Below are 19,577 nucleotides of genomic sequence, written 5' to 3' on the forward strand. Positions count from 1 at the left end.
CTCTGCAGCCCCCAGTCCTGGGCCTATCCCTCCCAGCACTTCCTGGTGATGCTGGGCTTAGGGCTAATTGTCACTTTCATCCTGCTGGAGGGAGAGGCTGGGGCTTAGGGAGGCGAAAGGAAGAGAGTGACCCAAGGCTCATGCCTTTGCTTGAACAAACATTGTCTGCTCACTAAGGGCGGTAACCACAGTGCCACTCACAGCCACCAATGCTGCCACTTCCTGCCCCAAACTGGTCAAGGACTGGGCAGCCAAGAGTGACCCAGTCCCGACTGGATCACATGCACTATGTGGGAGGGGATTCAGGTCCGTCTGCCCGCAGGTATATTCCCCAGCACCTAAGTGGCGCCCAGCATACGGTAGGGCTCAACAATAATAAGAAAATTAAACAATGCTGAATAAATAGAATAGTGTGGTCTGTCACTTCCCCTTTCCTGGTCTACATTTCCTTGTCAGTAACTGGGCACAGTGTTACCTTTGTGGGAGGCATGAAGAGAGCAGAAGAGAAGCTGAGGCAGGGGTGCTGCTCTCAGGCTGGGCCCCAGAGTGCTCCCCCACACCCACCTTCTGCATGGTCTGGAGCTCGTCCCGGAGGCACTGTACCTCCTTCTTCAGGTACTGAAGCTCATTCTCCTTCACCCGCAGCAGCACCTGGGGAGACAGGGTAGGCTGACCCAGGGCCACAGGCTGCGGCTCCTGAGGCCCGCAGCACCCACGGTCTGGCTTCTCCCTGCCTGGAGCCCCAGACAGCAACAAAACCTGCACTGAGAAACCACACCCTGCAGACTCCCTGGGGTCCCGCTCTGACCTGTCATCCCTGCTGTAGCCCCAACGCAGCAGCAGGGCCAAGACTGGGGTGAGGGGATAAAAAGGAAGCCACACTGGGGCCCTAAATGTGAGCCCTTCAGGCTGCTGACTTGACCAGGGGAAGCAGGCCCGGGGGCGGGGGGTGGACAGGCAGGGCAGCTCCTCGGACCCTGAGCCCCATGCAGCGGACTCCAAGCCCAGACAGGGTGCTCACCTCCAGCTCACAGGAGCTCCGCTCACTGCCACGCCCACAGCTGTTGCTGGTGCCCTTCGAGGCCACGAAGCTGCGCAGTCGGTCAATCTCCTCTGACAGGCGGGCATGCAGCTCCTGCAGGGAGGGACGGTTAGGGCGGGAGGACCGGTCAGGGCTGGAGGCGGGCCTGAGTCCACCGCAAGGCCCACCTGGTTGTGGCGCAGCAGCTCCTGGCCCTCCTGCTGGCAGCGCCGCAGCTTGTGCTCCCGCTCCTCGGCCTGCCGTGTCAGCGCCCCGATCTCCAGGCACTTCTGTGAGTACTGCTCAGACAACACCTGCAGCTCCCGCTTTAGCGCCTCCACGTCGGACCTGGGTCACAGCCGGGCTGTGGTGGGCTCTTGCAACCCACCAAGGCCCTGGGATCCCCCTGCAGGTCTGCCCCCGGCCGAGGTGGACTGTGAGCAGGGACAGCCTCTCTGGGCGGTAGGAGTGTCCTCTAAATCCCCTACAGACCCACAGTCCAGACAGGGCTGGGATGGGAGAGACATCTACTGGGCAGGAGTGACACTGCAGCCCAGCTCTAGGGGACTCACAGAGGTAAGGGAGTGGAGACAGACAGCTAAGACAAGGGTAGGGGCCAGGCCAGGGCTGCCTGAGGCCCCGGGCCCTGGCTCCTTCATGGGGCTGGGATGGGATCTCAGCTGGGGGACCCACTAGGTCCTAAGCAAAGTCCCCAACTCACCCACCCTGGCCCAGAAGCCCACAACCAACAACCCAGGGCCCAGATACTGCCTTACTGGTGCTGCTTCCGGAGGCCGTCGGGGCCCTGCTGGAGACTCCGGGTTTTGCTCAGCTCCCGGCTCAGCTCTTCCTGGTAGGCCTTCTTCATGGCCTCGATAGCTGGGAGCAAGGAAGAGGGAAGAGGCAGAGGAGGGCAGAGAGGAGCAACACTAAGGTGAACAGGACAGGAAGCCAGGTGCAAAGAGCACTGGACCGGGGCCTGAACTGAGTGCCTTTGGGGAAGTGCTCTCTGCCCATCACAGGAGGAGGCACTGCCCCGGGGAGACATCTAGTGTCCTTCCACTGACACCTCTCGCTGCCAGTGGCTTCTGGTTAAGGCTCCACAGTGGGCGCGCTCCCTGCAGAGCCTCTGAACACCTATCTGCTTTGCCCCAAGCTTGGGCTGTGCATTTGGTACAAGTTTGACTGTCCAGGTCACTTAACCCCTCTGTGCCTCAGGACCCTTATATGACAAGGGGGACAAAAGCACCTTCTGTCTAGGGCATGACTGGCAGCTGCATGCAGCACATTTACAACAAGGCCCAGCAGAGTGAAGACCAGCACAGTAGCTCCAATGCTCAGACTATGGGCTCCCAAGGACAGAGCTGTTTTCACATCACACAGGGTTGCAGTAATAATTAAATCCTCATCCATAGTTTTGTCCACACGTTTTTTTTGTTTGTTTGTTTGTTTGTTTTGTAGACAGTGTCTCACTAAGTAGTTCTCTGGCTGGCCTCCGACTCTATGTAACCCAGGCTGGCCTTGAACTTGTGGTGATCCTCCTGACTCAGCCTCCTGTGTGCTAAGATTATAAGCTACCATGCCTGGCTTACCCATAATTTCAAAACCCAAAAAGCTCTGAGCACTGAGTTTCTCATCACCCTTCTGGTGGGCAATCCCCAGGGCTCAGGGACAAGAGGCTACTCATGGTCTTTGTTCCACATCCATCTCCCTGTGAAGCCTCAGTACTGGTTACAGGGTGACACCTGGCCCCTGCTGGGGCACAGTAACCACTACCTGCAGCCTGCACTGCTGACCTTCCCGATACGTAGGCACAGGGGCCCACAGCTGCGCAGGAGGGACCATGGGCTAAGTGAATGAAGTGCTTGCCCAGTGCTGGCGGGATGTGGGCTCTGGACATCTTTCGTGCCCTCTGGTAGCCTGCAGATCCCTGGGGGGATGCCTAGAATGTGCCGGGCACACGCAGGACGTATGCTGAAGACAGCAGGGTTTGGGGGAGGTCAGCAGGCATCTCGGGCATTTCCTATTTCTGGCTTAGTGGGTGTTGGCGGGATTTCAGAGCGGTCGCAGCCAGAGGGCTCTGGTTATGACCCCAGCTCTGCCACCTCCAGGCTGCACTCTTTGGTGTTACAGGTACGCACCCCCATACCTGCCCTACCCTTTGGGACAAGTCAGTGACGCTTCTGAGGCCTGGCTTCCTCACTTGTGCAAAGCACTGCTTGGTGGGGGGGCTGTGAGGACTAAGGAGGCTCCTGTGAAGCATGTGCGGGGCACAGAGTGGGGCTCGTGTGCTAGAGACAGGCCACTGTCCCGGAGTGGGGTGCAGACCCCTGAGGGATAGGAGTAAACCCACTGTGGCAAGGTCTTGCTGCCTCACTTTCCCTTTGGCTTCCAACCTAGGTTGACCCCAACACCCCGCAATGCTCCTTGGTACTCACCGGAGGCTGTGGCCGCCGTCTCCTCGGCCAGCAGCTGTTCCTTCTCCTGCTGCAGCCGCTGCAGCTCTCGCTCGTGGTGTCGCTGCAACTGCTCCATCGCCTGCTGGTGGGAGGACTCCATCTCTGCCAGGCCGCGCTCACAGGCCTCCTGCGGGCCAGAGGCTGGGCGTCAGGGCCGCCACTGCAAGGCGAGGAGCCTCAGAGCCAGGCTCACAGGTGTCCCCAGAACCGGGCCACCAGCCTGCACCTGCCCCCACCGCCCCATCCCCAAACCTCACCCACCACCATCCTGCCCCAACCCTTTGGAGCTTTATCCTGCAAGGTCAGAGCCCTGCTCTGTGGTGGCCCTTGTGGCCCCATTCCTACCTGGCCCTTTCCACCAAGCAGCCTCAGTTACAAAACAACTCCAGGCATGCTCAGGCCTCTGAGCGGTAGCTCATGCTCTTCCCCCTGCCCGGAACATTCTTTTCATTCGGTCTCTCCTTGGCTGGTTTACTTTGCCTGGAGTCCAGTTGAAATCGCCCTCCTAGCCGTCTCTGGGTACCCTCTCCCCAGCCTCCAAAGGTTTTGCCTCTGCCCGACTGTAATACCCAGCTGAGTCCTGGGTCCAGGCCAGGGTACACGTGGCAGGTGCTTAGTCACTGAGCTCGATGACTTAATACACAGGATGGAAAGCACTTGGAAGCCTGGGAATGCCCACTGTGACAGGTGCATGGGAACCATGTGGCAGCTCCCTTGAAGTGTAACAACCCTGTCCTTTAACCCAGCGGGCCCACTCCTAGGAGTGAGCCGAAGAAGTCACGTGAGTTCCAAGACTCGGGACAAGGGAATTCCCTAAGGCAATGTTGGAAACACAGTTACAATCAAGCTAAGTCGCAAAATAATAAATGATGGGATCAAGCCCAACCAAGCACCCTGGACTGCAGTTAAAAGATGCAGGTACCACCTTGGACAGGTGTCCAAGAGGCCAGGGGATGAACGCTGGCTCCCAGTGATACACGTGGTGTGGTCTCAATCGGGGAGCAAAACACAGGAAAAGTATGGAAGGAGATTGTGGGAGGAAGAGTAACAGCCTCCCGAAGATATCCACGCCCTACTCCCGGGACCCATGACCATGTCACGTTCATGGCAAAAAGAATTAAGGCTGCTAATCCGCTGACTCCAAATGAGGAGATTATCTCAGACGATCTGGTGGGGCCACAGGAAACCACGGGGTCCTTAAAATGGACTGGGAGGACAGAAGACAAGAATCCAAGGGAAAGGACGGTCAGTGACAAAGTGACGAGGCCTGGACTTCCTCCGTGCAGGCCCTGAGGATGCTGGACGGGACCACGAGCTGGAGTGTGCAGAAAGGAGCAGAGTCCTGCAGATGTGCAGCCGGCCTGGAGGAGGCGTGCCGGGCTTCCGGCCACAGCTCAGCAGCCTAATGCCTTCGTGTCACGTGAGCCGCTGATCATGATGGCCTTGCAGCAGCCACGGGAAGCTAATGTGTGTGGAGTCATGGTCACTGCAGTGAGGCTGGGGCGGAGCAGGCAGGGAGAAGCGCGCCCATGTCATGTGAATTCTCGACGTTGGCAACAACCCAGGTCCTGGCACTTGCTAGGCAAGCGCTCCACCATTGCACTATATCCCCATCCCTTTGTCTGAGTTACTTTTGATTTTTTTTGAGACAGGATGGCCTTGAATTCACTATGTAGCCCAGGGTGGCTTTGAACTTGAGAGGATCCTCCTGCCTCAGCCTCCCCAGGGCTGGGTTTTCGGACATGTGCCACCTAGCTCTGAGTGACTTTTTTTTTTTTCTGTACGGGGGGATTGAACTCGGGACCTTGTGCTTGTGAGAGGCAGGCATGGTGGCTCTGGAGTTACTTTTGAAAGTGTCAATGTGTTTCTCAGATAGTTTTTAAAAATGTTGGGGCTGGGGATTTAGCTCAGTGGTTCTGCTGCCTGCCTCATAAGTGCAAGGTCCGGAGTTCGATCCCCAGTAGCACCAAAAAAAAAAAAAAAAGTTTAAGAGCTGGTGAGTTTGAGGTCAGCCTGGGCTACGTAGCCTGTCTAAAAAAAAATTTTAAAGTCATTAAAAAGGGAAGAGAAAGAGTTAGTGAAAAAACCGAGGCATAGAGGGCCTGAGAAGGGACTGTACCCCCAGCAGGGCCTGCTCCCCGCTCACCTGCAGACTGTCTGGAGGGAAGGAAGGGCTGTCTGCTCACTGGGCCTCCTTGCCTGTCCTCCCTCTTAGGATGTGGCTTTGGAGCCCCAGAGACTGCATCCCCACAACGGATCTGAACAAGCCCTGCCTTCTCTGAGCTTCAGCCTCAGCAGTGTGTCAAGGGGGCCTCAGAAGACCACCCAGGAGGTTCCCTGAAGGGCCAAGGTCAGGCAGCCCAGTGCTGAGGGGGTGCGGCCTGCAGTCTTAAAGGGCCAGTGCTGGCACGTGGCGGGTGGGGTTGATGAGGCATAGGGGTAAGGGCAGGAGGTGGGAATCAGCCCAGGAAGAGGGAGGTCTCTAAGCAAGCCAGGGGCTGCTCTGACCGACTTCCCAAGGGGCTCAGGAGTCCTACAAGGGCACACCTCTGACATGAGGCAGATGTCAAAGTAGATGACAAATGCCAGCCTCCCACGTGAGATGGGAAGAGTCACTTTGTCAGAGAAGGCTCTGGGGTCCCAGTGTGAGAAGCCCCAGCTCCCAACAACTGTCCTGCAATGGAAAGGCCCCCCCAGCCCTGTAAGAGGGCTCTGACTCAACCTGAGACACTAGGCCAGGCAGCCTGGGCACCAGCTATCACCTTCTCAGGGTCCGTGGAATTCCAGTCACCTTAGCTCCGTGCCTCCTGTGACTGCTTCTCTGCTCTGCTTCCAAATATTTCCAGACCATTTCCTTCTCCCTCCCCACCCACCCAGACCTAACAGGACACAGTGCTCTCGGCTTTGGAGTCCAGGTCTGGCTATAGCTCACAGGGTCACATCCACTCCCTGGGCCTGTTTCCCCATCCATAAGTAGCGAAGCCAGAGCAGTGCTTTGCAAATTTCACTTTAATGCCAGAAACCTTTCTCCAAATGCAATGGAAAGCAGGTTCTGACAGCAAAGCAGGCGAGGGAGCTGCTCTGATAACAGTGAAGGGACGGACCCTGGAGAAGTGCCCCAAGGCACCCCAGAGCTATGAGAGGGGACAGCGGTGCGAGTGCGAGCTTGGCCTGGCCGGAAAGCCCTGGGCAGGGCCTCAGAGGTCTTCCCAGCAGCCAAGCTGCCGTATGGGCCCAGCCTTCCTGCAGAGGCCCAGCCCAAGGCCAGGGGCCCCCAGGTCCCGACTGTCCCTGCCCTCTCCACTGGACTGCCCATCCTCTCCTTGGCCCTCAGCAACCCCTATGGTGTGGCAGCCTCAGCCTCAAGGCCCCTATGTCCCCAGGACCCAGTCACCAAGTCCTAAACCCTTCCTGTGATGCCCCGCGGACTACCCCACTCCATCGATGGCCCAGCTCCTCAGACCTGGGCCTTTCCCTCTCCTGAGGCTCCTGCACTCCCAAGCCACCTTCCTACTTCGCTGGTGACCTCCTAAGGGCTATGGAATGACACTCAGCTTGTCCCTGGATGACTACCACAGGTGCCAACATGCCTTCTTGTCCTGCCACAGCCAATGTCCCCACTCACAGGGCACTGCCCTTGGGAAACTGTCCTAGAGCCCCTCCCCTGTCACTGTGACTATCCCACCCCCGGAAACTTCTGAAGAATCTCACTGCTCAGGGCCGGGGATCCCTGCATTCTTTCCTTCTTTGGGCAATTCGTGTGCTGACAGCAGGCAAGTGACTCAAATTTTTAGAAATTTTGTGACTTGGTTGATAAGCGAGGTCTTTTTAAGGTTTTATTTTATCGGAGACAGGGTCTTGCTATGTAATTTAGGCTAGTCTTGAGCTCAGTATGTAGACCAGGCTGGCCTCAAACTCGAGGTGATTCTCCTGCCTCAGCCTCCTGAATGCTGGGATTACAGGTGTGTGCCACTAACACCCAGTGAATTTTTTTTGGGGGGGCGCTATTGGGGATTAAGTTTAGGACTTTGCACTTGCAAGGCAGGCGCAGTGCCACTGAGCTAAATCCCTGGCCCTGCAGTGCCATTTTAAAATATTAAATGTATATATTTATAATTGTCACTCCCTACTTCACAGCACTTCTTTTTCCTATTTCAGAGCACTTTATTATTTTATGTACTTAAGTCTATTTTAAGTTCGTTTACACTGAGGAAATTAATAACATTACAGATCAGGGCTTCATTTATTGTTTTATAGATTCCCTAGACTTAAGCAAGCGACGAGAAAACACAAAGAGTGTGATGAAACTTAAAGACATGTTGTGTTTACAACCTTTACATTGTACATAGAATGAAAAGAATGCAGAAACATCATTAATAGAATATTAATCTCAAAATGAAAATTCCTAATCACTCAGCAGAGAAGTTGCTCGCAACACTGACCAAGAAAAACGTTTCCCTACCCTCTCATCTCACTCATTAGCATAAACAAAAATGTCCACCCGTGGTACGCAGCAGACTTACACACTGTCAGTTAGCTGTGGCTAGAAGTGTGTGGAAAACTCACTGGCAGCATTCTGAGAAAAACTCACTTGCTACATGGAATTCACAAAAAAGTGTTTTATGTTTTATTTGTAAATTATATACTAAACATCTTTTATATCAGAAAATTTATAATAAATTTGTGTACACACACACATGTATTTTTTTCTGGAGACCTAGCTGTCCCCGTGGTGACAACCAAAAGTGGCCCCAGACAGAGCCAAATGTCCCTGGGGGACAAGATCAGCCTCAGTTGAGAACCGCTGTCCAAGGTGGACGTGCGCTCGCTCCCTAGGGCCGTGAGAGCTGGCACGTCCTGCAGGCCTCCTTGGTAGGCCCAGGCAGGGTCTCCCTGTGCTTGGTGGGTGTGACCCCCAGGGCCACCGGCTCCCCACTTCCCCAGGGTGGTGCAGGGGAAGGGGTCCAAGTGCAGTGTCACACGGGGACTCACACACAGGCTCTGCAGTCCGCTGGACCCAGGCTCAAATCCCACCTCTGACACCTGCAGGCCGGGTGACCTCGGACAAGTCACATACCCTCTCAGAGCTCAGCGGCCTTGTCTGTAAAATGGGCACAGTGATCATGCCCACCAGCTGCGGGGAGATTAAATGAGATGATGCATGTTAAACGCCACCACTACCACACACGGGTCCCGGCACACAGCAAGGGCTGCCAAAATGCCAGCCGTTTTCAAAGAACACAGCAACCAGAAGCCGCACCGACCCCACGAGACAGCGCCTCAGCCCTACCTGGGAGATGTAGCCTGGCGGGATGTGGCTGTCCTCTGGTGGCCTGGGTGTGCTCTGAGGAGCCTCCCCACGGACTCGCCACGCCTCCAGCTGGGCACGAAGAGACTGCACCTATAGGGGAGACCAGGTCAGTGGGCGCCGAGGAGCCCGGGCTCCCAGCTTCATACCGGTACAAGCCCAGGTCCCTTGTGCTGGGAACAGCTCTGGTTTGAGAAGGGCAATGAGTCCTAGATGGAGGGGTGGGCAAGAGGGACATGGTGGCATAAGCCTGTAATCTAGCACTTGGGAGGCTTGAGGCAGGAGGACCGCCGTGAGTTTAGACCAGCCCGGGCTGTACAGTGAGTTCAAAGCCAATCTGAATTTATAGAGCAAGACCCTGTCTCAAAAAACAAAATAAAAAAACAACAAAAAAAAAGGGATATCCTGCCTGGGAAAACTTCGGCCTGGAAACAAGAAGATGGGGCTGGGCACCGCACACTGCAGTTACAGTCACCAACCTGTGATGGCAGCTGGGGAAATTTCGCTGAGCCTCAGTTTCCCCATTGGTAAAAGTGAGGTCTCCTAGGTGGGATCACACTAGGCATAGAGGAGATGCCTGATAAGCAGCCCCGCCCTTGGCTTCCTATTTCCTTTCTGTGTGGCTATTAAAGGTAGAGCAAGGCAGGAAAAAAAACACCATGGTCCTGGGAAGAAGATTCCTATTCACAAGGAGCCTGAGGTACGAGATGGTGAGAGATCAGGAGTGAGCTCCCTGTCACTGTGGGTATGCAAGGCAAAGCATGGGTGTGAGGAGCCCACCTCCTTCTCCAGGGCCTCGTGGGTGTTACTCGGGGGCGCTCGGCGCTCACTGCGGCCCTGGTTGAGCAAGGCGGTGAGCGGCACCCGCCTGTTGTCCCGCAGGGGCAGCTTCTCCAGCTCCTGCCACTTCTTCTCGATCTCCTCGCTGAGTCGGCTCTGCTGATCCTCGGTCAGTGGGGCACCCAGGCCCCGGCGTGGTGCCTCGCCAGTCTCAGGGGCCCGGCTGTCGGTGGCCTCGAACCACTTGCGACGCTCCTCAGAGCGCTGGGCCAGGTCCCGCTCCAGTTCCTCCTGCTTGGCTGGGGTGCAGGCCCGCTGTGGGCCGCCCTGGGTCAAGGGTGAGAGCTCTACATAGTCCAGGGACTGCCGGGGCCCGTCTGCCTTGCGGGGGCCGCTGCGCCCGCCAACCTCTGAGCCGGCTCGCTGCTCCCCCGCCTTCAGGAAGCCCTTCTGGGGGCCGTAGCCATGCAGCGTGTTCTCCTTGTTGCAGTCCGAGAGCCTAAGGCACCAGCAGGAATGCGTCAGGGGGACCTAGGCCACTCGAGAGCACTTCTGGGGGCACCTGGGTGCCAGGCCCCGTGCACATGGAGCCCAGCAGGCAAGCAGCCCACCCTCACGGCTGAGAGCTGTGGCATCAAAGTCAGATGACCCTGGAGACATCCCAGCTCTGCCACTTTCCAGCAGGGCCCCTGAGTCTGCCCCCCTTCCCCGCTCAGTCTCGGTCGCCTCATCTGTAACGTGGAACAGCACCTTCCACACAGCAGAAAGGCGACGGCTGAGTGAACAAATGTGTGCAAAGCAATCAAGCAGCCCTGTGCCAGCATGGTCAGCATGTTACTGTTAAAAGTGTGAAACACCTGTAATCCCAGGACTCTGCAAGCTGAGTTTGAGCCCAGCCCAGGCAACTTAAAAGTGACCAAGCAAGACCCTGTCTCAAAACTCAAAACAGAAGATAAAAAAGGGCTGGGGAGGCAGCTCAGTGTGAAGGCCCTGGGTGTAATCCCAAGACTGCAAATGAAAAAATAAAAAAGTATGAAATAAAAAAATGTATGAGACAAAGGCCTGAGTTCAGGAGACCCACAATGGCGGGAACAGTAACAGTCACTGCCGACAGGGTGAGGACAGTGACATCTGGGTGCACACAGCACAGGCTGCTGAGACTCAATGATCATGGCAGCTCTCTCCTTCCACAACAGCTGGGGACACAGTTACCAGCCAGAAACTGCACTTCTCAGAGCCCAAGAGTGGCCTGTGGCCATGTGACCACATTCCCCCAAGCCATGACAGGCAGCTCCCTCTGAGGGGCTGGGCCATCCTGGCTCCTAGTGGGGACTCCAGGAGAGCCCGGGCGGCACCCTCCCAGCCAGAGGCCAAGCGGAGAGCCAAGCACCACAGGGACGCCCACAGGCTGGGCTCCACACCTCTGTCCGGGCCTGAAAATGAATTACTCACCTGTCTTGCTTAAGCCACTGATCTGGGACTTATTAAAGCAGCAGTGCCTATATACTAAGTCACGGTCCTTACAAAGGGCTCTGGCCATGTCGCACACGTGCAGGCACAACAGCCAACGTGACAGATAAGGACTCTGACACTAGACGGGAAAGCCACTGGCCTAAGGCCGAACACCCAGGTGTGGCCAGGTGGGTCACTCTGCTCAGCCCCCTTCAACGCCATACTCTGTTCTGCAAGCCCCAGCCCAAAGGCACTCTGCCACCAGGTAACACAGTTGCTTGCCCTCTCCTATGGCAACCTTGGGCCCTGTCCTACTCCTTCAGGATGTGGGGGGCCGTGATGGGATGGTGGGGCAGACCCAAAATCCTTAATGAATTTCTGCATCAATGTCGAGAATGCTTACTGCTCTTTTCCACTTTTCCTGCTAGAGAAACTGAGGCCCAGAAAGCACGGCCACCGGGCCCCCAGTTGAGAGCCCTGATGAGGGCAGCCCCTCCCCCAGGGGCTCAGCCCAGGACATACTTGGTGACATCAGGGGCTGAAGTTGGACGCACAGTCTTCCTCAGAGCCTCGATCCAGTTCCGCCGGATGCCCGAGGTCATGGCCGACAAGGTATAGACAGCGTCCTTGGTCTGCAAGGCCATACCATGAACGTGTTGCCCATGTGGCCAGCCCCACACTCCCTCCCCACTGTAGACCCCAGCGAGGGCAGCTCTACTTCCGGTCTGAGGGCAGGGTGGGGCCCCTCCTCCACCCTGGAAGAGCTCCCTGGCTCTGTGTTCTCCCCAGGCACCTTGGCTGCGTGCAGACTCACATGGATCTGAAAGCCATAGTTGCGCTGCACTGCATACTCGGTGACATCTGTGCAAGAGCGCAGGTCGATCTCGCCATCCAGCTCATCTGCCTAGAGCAGAGGGACCCATCGTGGTCCACACAGGTCCTGGGGAGACCCACATCGCTGACCCCAGCCAGGACATCCAGCCCTCCCAGGGGTCTCCGCACCAGCTGCCTCACCTCCTCAGCGGTGGAGTCTCTGTAATACTTGAGGCTTGAATCTGTCAGCACAAACCAGTGCTTCTTCCACTGTGAAGAGAGGTGTGTGAGTGAGGGGCAGGCACTGCGGGCAGGAGGAATGAGGGGCCTGTGTGTGTGACAGTGCTGGAGTCCGGGGTGGCACTGCACACAGTCGGGCTGGAGAGTCAAACTTGAAGAGGCCCCTCCCTCAGCTCCTGGAGCCGCAGGGGCAGTGCCTGTGACATGGGTTGCCTCTTCTCCACAACCACACCCTCCCTGACCCTTCTTTGATTTGCTGATGCTCCCAGAACCCTCTGAAGATCTCCAAGGCTCCTCACACAGCTCTCCAGGTGCAGCTCAGAGAGGGGTAGGACCTGTGGACGGTCACTTCTCTAGCAAGTTAGGGACTTAGTATGCTTAGAACTCTGTAAGTCTTTTCTATATGCCCCCACCCTGCCAGACTGTCACAGTGGTCAGACAAAGGTCCAGACAGGAAAGAGGCCCTGAAAGAGGCCCAGGGCTGGTGAACCAGAGCTAGCCATGGTCTGCTTCTTGATCTGCTAGGTGGATCCTGCGTTCTGCATGAGGAGTTCTGAATGTTTTTTTTTTAAGAGTCTCAGGTTGGCCTTAAACTCGAGGTGAGCTTCCTGCCTCAGCCTCCAGAGTGCTGAGATTACTGGCCCGTGGCACCACGCCTGGCCCTGTGACCTGATTTACAATCAGGGTGTTAGTGTGCGGTAACTCTGCTCCAGCCCAATTTAGGCTGGCAGGACATGTAGGAAAGGAGCAAGGAAGCAGATCAGCCCGATGCCACACATGCCCCGCTCAGCTTGCCTCTGAGCTCCGGTCACTTCACTGGAATGCCAGTCGAGGGAAGCCCATCCACTGCCAGGGTCAGTGCGTGACATGGGGCTCCCCCGTGTCACCAAGCTGTCACCAACCTCTGTTTGGTTCTTTCAAGTTTCCATCTTCTGGACACAGTAGTTTTCCTGCATATGCAAGAATGACACTACTGTGGGGTGTGTAGCTCAGTGATAGCGTGCTTGCCTAGCATGCATGAGGTCCTTGGTTCAATCCCCAGTACCACAAATCAATCAATCAAACTTCAATAAAGATACAAAATAATCTCAAAACAACACCAGGTGTGGTGGCGCACGCCTGTAAGCCCAGCATTCAGGTGGCTGAGGCAGGAGGATTGCCGTGAGTTTGAGGCCAGCTTGGGCCACATAGTAAAACTCTGTCTGGAAAAAAAAAAAGACACTATTTCTTTCTATGCTTTCTAAGACTGTTCCCTTGCTAGCTGTGTGCCTTCAGGCAGCGTCTCCACTTTGCTGACCTACAGTCTTCTGACCTGTGCAGTAGGGCTATTGGGACGGCGCACAGCTATCCGGTGAAGTGAGAAGTACCTACTGCCCTTGCTTGTCTCCTGTACTCTCGGCACAGGGACAGGCACCAGGCTGCTGGAGAAAGTTCTAAGAGGATGGTCCCTTAGGGCCACCCTGCTTGGCCTGCATGAACTTTAGTGGCTCTGCAGAGAGGGGCAGGTTCCACGGCAAATGGCTTGGCCTACTCTGGGTCTGAGATGGAGCTGCAGCCTCAAGTTCCAGCCCTGGGCTGCCCGAGGTGCAGCCTGGCCTGGCAGGGATGGAGGCTCAAGGGGCTGCCTCCTGTCTGTGCACCGGAAGCTGGGCGGACTGCACTCCCGGGCCCTTCCAGCTTGGACATTCCAGAACCCTTCGAAAGAGGACGAGTAATGGCCAGTTCTGGGTGGGGCCCATAATCCCTCTGCCCTCCAGGGATCCTGGGTGGGAAGGCCAGGAAGGGGTCACTGGCGGGGCGCCAGCCCTTGTGTGAGTCTGGACAGCAGCCACCAGTCAATGGTAGGCAGGCGGCAGGGACGCAGGGACGGAAGGCTGCGGGCTGGGGGGAAGAAAGCATGTGGGCAGGAAACACAATGAGATTCCCTCTGGCTCGAGGCCCTGCCCAGCATGTGGGCTGCATGCAGAGCACAGCCGCGGGGCGCACGCAGGCCAGGTGGGCAGGAAGCCAGCTCCAGCTCTCAGGCTTCAGCCTGGCAGTGCTGAAGCAGCCACTATGCCCTCTGGTTCCAAGGATAGATGCATTAGCAAAGGGAGGGTAATGAGTAGAGTCCCCAGTGGTTATCAGGGCTGTGTGTAAGCAAGCTTTACATGCTTGATCTCTGCAACTGCGATCTTTACCTGTTACCCTTCATGCCCACATAACAGATGGGGCACTGAGGCCTAGAGAAGGCTGTGTGGACCCACAATGGTGAGACTCCTGAGCCCCTGCTCCAAGCCCCACCTTTGGGGCTGAGTCTGGGAATCTGGTGTCTCGGATCAGATGTTCTGTACAGGCCATCCTGCCTCAGACCCTCAGGTTCCCAGCCCGGGTCATCATGAGACAAGAGGGGCAAGAAGCACTTGGAGCAGGGGCTGGCGTGCGGAGTGTGAGGGGCAGGGAGACTTCCACCCCAGTAACTTGCACAAGCACACTGCCCAGGAGGCAGATGACCAGCAGCTGCTGTCCCTCCCACCCACACAACCATGCCCAGCCCTTTTCCCTGGGCAGGAAATGCACCCCCCTGAGATTTTCACCTGGCTCCGCCCATTCCCAGAGGCCACGGTCTCTACAAGGCTGGACAGGCACAGGAAACCCTGCAGCAGCCCAAGCCAACCTCTCCTTCCCACTCCAGCCCTCCTACCTCTCCTGGCTCATCCAAGATTGACATCCATCCCTTCTTGAAGTTGAGCAGATCAGGCTGTGGGGAGAGGAGGAGGCAGGCGGGTCAGGCCCCGAGAAAGCATCCTGGGCTGGGGAAGGGGTGCTGCACCCACCCTGCCCAAGTGTGCTGAGAAGTCAGCAAAGAGTACTAAGGGCCCAAGAACCCCCAAATCCAAGCAGCCCCTCTAACACTAAAGAGGCCTTGGCCTCCTACCCCACAGCCGGCATTCTCTGGGAGCCAGGAGGCTGGGCTGGATGGCTGACACATACAGCACAGATGTCCAAGCTCCCTTCCATGCAGACAGGGGGTGGGGGGTGCAGGGGACATGGCCTGCAAAGAGACCCCTGTGGAGCCCAGCAAGCAGCCCAGAGCAGCAGGATGAGTGATCTGTCCAGGTGCTTCTTGACCAAGCCCAGGCACCACCAGGATCAGTACTGTGCCCACCCCACCCCATCGGCCTGTGGTCTGGCCACTCCTGCCCCTCCCTCACCTCCTGAAGACTCTGAAAGGTGAGCTGGCCCCAGGCTGGGGTCAGAAAAGCCTCTGGACCCCTAGGTCTGTTTGGAAAGACCATGGCACCTCGGTCTGGGCAAGCCCTACCTGCCAGGTCCTGCCCAGGGGGGCACAGCCCCGGGGCCTGGGGGCTCGCAGCTGCAGCATGGTCTACAGGGCCCTGTAAGCCAGACAACCTGCCCCGCCTAAGTGACAAAGCTGCTCATCCTGGCATCTTCCTGACTGCCCAGGCGGAGGGCACCACCACTAGACCCGCCTGCCTGCTGTGTCTGCTGTGTCCCGCTGCAGCCTCAGCTCCTGCCCACAGGGAGGGAGGTGAGCAGGATGGGCCAGGCAGGCAGGCAGGGAGGAGGCGGCCACCTGTTGCTATGGCTCTAAGCCCACCTATCAGCGCCTACATCGAGGCCTCACCAGGCCAAGGTGTCCGGTTGCGCAGAGGGAGCTATGGCAGGGCTCAGCAAGGGGGGATGGCGACAGCTGGAAATTAGAGCCACCTGACCTGGCTACCTTTCCCAACCTCCTTCTAGGGAGCCTCATCTCCTCCTCAGGTGAAGGAGGTGGGCTGAAAGGGGCATGGGCCGCAGCGTGGGCATCCAGAGCCAAGGTAGGGGACTATAGAGGCTGGCAGCCTTACCCTGCATACCTGTCGGAGGTAGGAGCCGGGAATCCCCGGGGCTGTGTTTGTCCTGTGTGCTCTCTATTCTGCCCACCTGTCACCACCTGTGGCAAGGATGCCCAAGCCAAGACTGAAGAATGGTGACCACCACACCTGCCTCTACTTCCCTTTAGTCTGGGACCATCGTGGCTCCAGGGCCTGGCCTCACAGGACTTAGGAGAGGCTGCAGAAGAAACAGCTTCCATGTCCCTGGCTAAGTCCTGGGCTTTGGGGGCAAGGCCCCATCCCAACCTGGCTATAAGGTGCCAAGCTCCTTGGGAAAGACCCACCAAGCTGCTGCCAGGCTGACCACGGCGAGCCTGGAGGACCAAGCAGGTAACAGCCAGTCAGGTGAGAGATGGGCCCTGGGGCTCCACCAGCTAAACCAGGGCTCCCCAGCTGCAATGAAAGGCTGTGGGGACCACCGGGACTGCCTGGGAGAGGCAAGGGCTGTGACCTTTCTAACACACCCTCTCTGCTGCCCAATGTGACAGGTGATCGAGCCTCCTGCCCTTCCAACCAGTTTTCTACAAGTTCTGGACATATTACAGACAGAGCAGCCTGGTGACCCCGTCAGAGCCAGCACTGTCATACCAGGTGTCCTGTCACACATGACCTACCATGAGACCTGGGGGAGAGGAGGCTGCCAGAGCATCTGTTTCTCCAGTACTAGGGTCTTAACTCAGGGTCTTCCACATGCTAGGCAAGCGCCCTACCACCAAACTACACCCCTAGCATTTTTAAATTTTGAGACAGGATTTTGCTAAGTTGTCCAGGCTGGCCTTGAATATCTGATCTTCCTGCCTCAGCCTTCTATGTACTAGGAATACAGGCATATACCACTGTGTCCAGCAAGTCTTTTTTTTTTTTGGAGACAGGGTCCAAGCTGGCCTTGAACTCACTATGTAGCCCACACTGGCCTTGAACGCTCAGCGATCCTCCTGCCTCAGCCTCCAGAGTGCTGGGATTACAGGTGTGCCCCAGCATACCCCGCCACAGTGAGTCTTTAAGCCCCTTAGCAGGAGAACCTGTAGTCACCGTCAACTCATGCTGCAGCTTCACCTCAGCTCCTAAGGCCCAGCCACTTCTACAGCCAAAGGGCTTCAGTTCCTCTGTCCCCCTTGAGAAGCACCAAACGGCTCTCACTGCCCTCCACCCAGACCTGTAAGCACACACTGCCAGGGCTACCACTCAGAAAGGCCTAGTGTTATAATCTCCTTAAAACCTCCAAGCACCTGGGCAAGTAATCCCTGTACTCGGGAGGCTGAGGCAGGAGGATTGCTACAAGGTCAGCTTGGACTACACAGTGAGTTCAAGGCCAGCCTGGAATACATAAGGAGATCCTATCTCAAAAAGCAAACAGAAGAGGGCTGGGGATTTAGCTCAGTGGTTCCGCTGCCTGCCTTGCCTCCTGCCTCAAAAGTGCAAGATCCTGAGTTCGATCCCCGGTACCAAAACAACAACAACAAAAAACAAACAAACAAAAGAATCTCCAGGGTTGGCTTTAAAATAAAGAACAACTGCCTTCAGATGGCACGGAAGCCTCAATCTCCGTTCTGATCTGGCCCCATCTCTCAGTGCTCCCAGATCCCCAACACGCTGACTCTGGGCCCCTCCCAGCTGTGCCTTCTGCCTGAAATGCTAGGCTTCCCCTGCCATTGCTGAGCAAGTCCCTGCTTATTCCTGAAACCCCAGCTTTAATTGCCACCTCTGCATCCCTCTCCTGGCGCGCACCACACACTGTGCTAGCCGCCCCTCATGCAGGCCCTGTCACACCAGGACTTTACTTGCCCCTCCTGCTGGGCTATTCTCCCACTGGCACCCAGAACAGATGGGGGCTAAAAGAGTCTTTTTTTTTTTTTTCTTTAAAGCACCAGGCAACCGTCCTAGGGCAGGGCATCAGCTGTGAACAAGAGCCTCAGCCACTACCTTGTGGGTCTTAGGGGAGAGACAGACAATAAACAAGAGAACAAGTATATAATTTGATGCCCGGCAGTGCTGGGAGATGAGGTTCCTCAGCAAAGCAGTGCTGGGGCTGAGGCTCTTACAGGGAATGGGAGGAAGAGGATCCCGACTCAGGGCCACCGGAAATCACCAGCTCCCTGACACCTCTGGGCCATTACCCATCCTCAGCAGCTATGCCGCTTGCTCTGTGCAGATCATTGAGCTTTGGGTGTGGGAACGGGGAGATGGGCCCGGAGAGAGGAGGGCATGAAGAAGGGACCCCAGAACACCAGCTTGGGGTGGGCTCGGGTTTGAATGGGACCAGGATGAATCCAGTGAGCATCGTGAATGGTGATCACGTCTCAGCTCTACAACCCGCTGCTTCCCACTCTTCCTGACTCAAAGCCCACACAGCTCTTTGAGCTTTAAGGCAGGCACCCCTACCCGAGCCCCTTCCCTCACTCCCCAAACATGGCCACCAGCCTTGGTCCACACTGCAGCCACCTCCGAATGCTCTGCCCCCTTCCCTAAACCATCTCTGCCTCACAAGGTCCTCCTATCCCAGGACATTGGCCTGGGAAGCCCTCTTCACACTAGTGGTGATGACGCACAGTGTCTCCTCCCAACATGCTGAGCCTAGCTGCCTCACCCTTGCTTGGCTGCCCTGATCCCGGAGCCGCAACTGTGTACATTTCTTATCTCTCCCCTGGGAAAAAAACTGGGCCGGATCTGGACAAATTCTGGCCCAGCCAGGAACCAACCTTGTTCCCGGGATGTGTCACTTCACCGCTCTACACCCGTTTCCCTGCTGTTTGGTGTGGACGGGACCACCAACCTTAAGGGATCCATCAGGGGCCCTGAAAGCACCCAGGAGGCAATGAGACTACCTCCCCCTGGGACCAGGACATCGAGGCAGCTCCTCAATCCACACCCCACTCCGCTCCCTGCCAGGGAAGTGAGGCTCCCCACCACAGGAAGGGCCAGGAGGGAGGTGGCAGGATGTGTGGAGGCCAAGGAAGTCCAGACAGCAGGGCCAGGTCATCAGGCTCACAGGGGCAGGGGCCACTCCTCACCAGGCCTCCACTCCCCATCTGTGCACGCACACACACACACACACACACACAAGGTCCACCCCCCACCTCTGCACGCACACACACACACACACACACACACGTGCGCGCGCGCTGCTCATCCTCCTCCCAGCCTCTCTGAGCCTCCAAAGGCAGTGGCCAGAAATCAAGATGTTTCTAAAACATCACCATCAGGTGGCCCCATTGACTTGGGAAGGGGATCTATCTTTCTTCCTTTGGTCAACTCCCCTACGCCCTTCCCCAAGCCTCTGTTTACCCTTGGTGTGAAAGAACAGCGATGATGGCAGTGAGGCTCCTAATAATAAGTAAGTCACAGGTACAGAAAGGCTTGTGAAGAGTCCGGTCCCAGGAAAAACACAAACCCGGGCCATCACACACCTACCCCACTCACCTCGCCCCACCCCGAAAGACAACGCCTCAGACGTCCCAGGTTGGGCTCTCGCGACGCGCCCTTCTCAGCAGCCCCAACCTCGGGCCAGCGCCCACATGGGCGGCCACCTTTCCCAGTCGAGGTCAGAGCCCCCGAACCCGACTCCAGTGACGACTGGATCCCGCCCCGCCGGTCTGCACTCCTCCAGCGGTCCGGTGCCCCTGGCA

At 57.0% G+C, this 19,577-nt stretch overlaps 1 protein-coding gene across 7 annotated transcripts in view; it reads right to left on the bottom strand.

Moving 5' to 3' along the window:
* Triobp (TRIO and F-actin binding protein) overlaps positions 1-19,577 on the bottom strand; it is a 55,707-nt gene that overhangs the window by 1,171 nt on the left and 34,959 nt on the right. For 5 of the 7 annotated variants that reach the window (XM_033766236.1, XM_033766238.1, XM_033766239.1 and 2 more), the window contains 11 exons: positions 14,757-14,813; positions 12,035-12,103; positions 11,835-11,924; positions 11,543-11,652; positions 9,569-10,067; positions 8,771-8,881; positions 3,460-3,607; positions 1,798-1,900; positions 1,210-1,369; positions 1,022-1,135; positions 565-651 (listed from right to left, as the gene is read on the bottom strand). In XM_033766236.1, the coding sequence (XP_033622127.1) occupies positions 565-651; positions 1,022-1,135; positions 1,210-1,369; positions 1,798-1,900; positions 3,460-3,607; positions 8,771-8,881; positions 9,569-10,067; positions 11,543-11,652; positions 11,835-11,924; positions 12,035-12,103; positions 14,757-14,813 (1,548 nt within the window). Of the gene's footprint in view, positions 1-564; positions 652-1,021; positions 1,136-1,209; positions 1,370-1,797; positions 1,901-3,459; positions 3,608-7,596; positions 8,615-8,770; positions 8,882-9,568; positions 10,068-11,542; positions 11,653-11,834; positions 11,925-12,034; positions 12,104-14,756; positions 14,814-15,377; positions 15,453-19,577 lie in introns of those variants that run through there. The other 2 variants (XM_033766241.1, XM_033766240.1) reach the window with 2 other exon arrangements.

The sequence above is a fragment of the Fukomys damarensis genome, unplaced genomic scaffold (genome assembly GCF_012274545.1).
Source record: "Fukomys damarensis isolate Sample0158 unplaced genomic scaffold, DMR_v1.0_HiC HiC_scaffold_19, whole genome shotgun sequence".
Taxonomy (NCBI): Eukaryota; Metazoa; Chordata; class Mammalia; order Rodentia; family Bathyergidae; genus Fukomys; species Fukomys damarensis.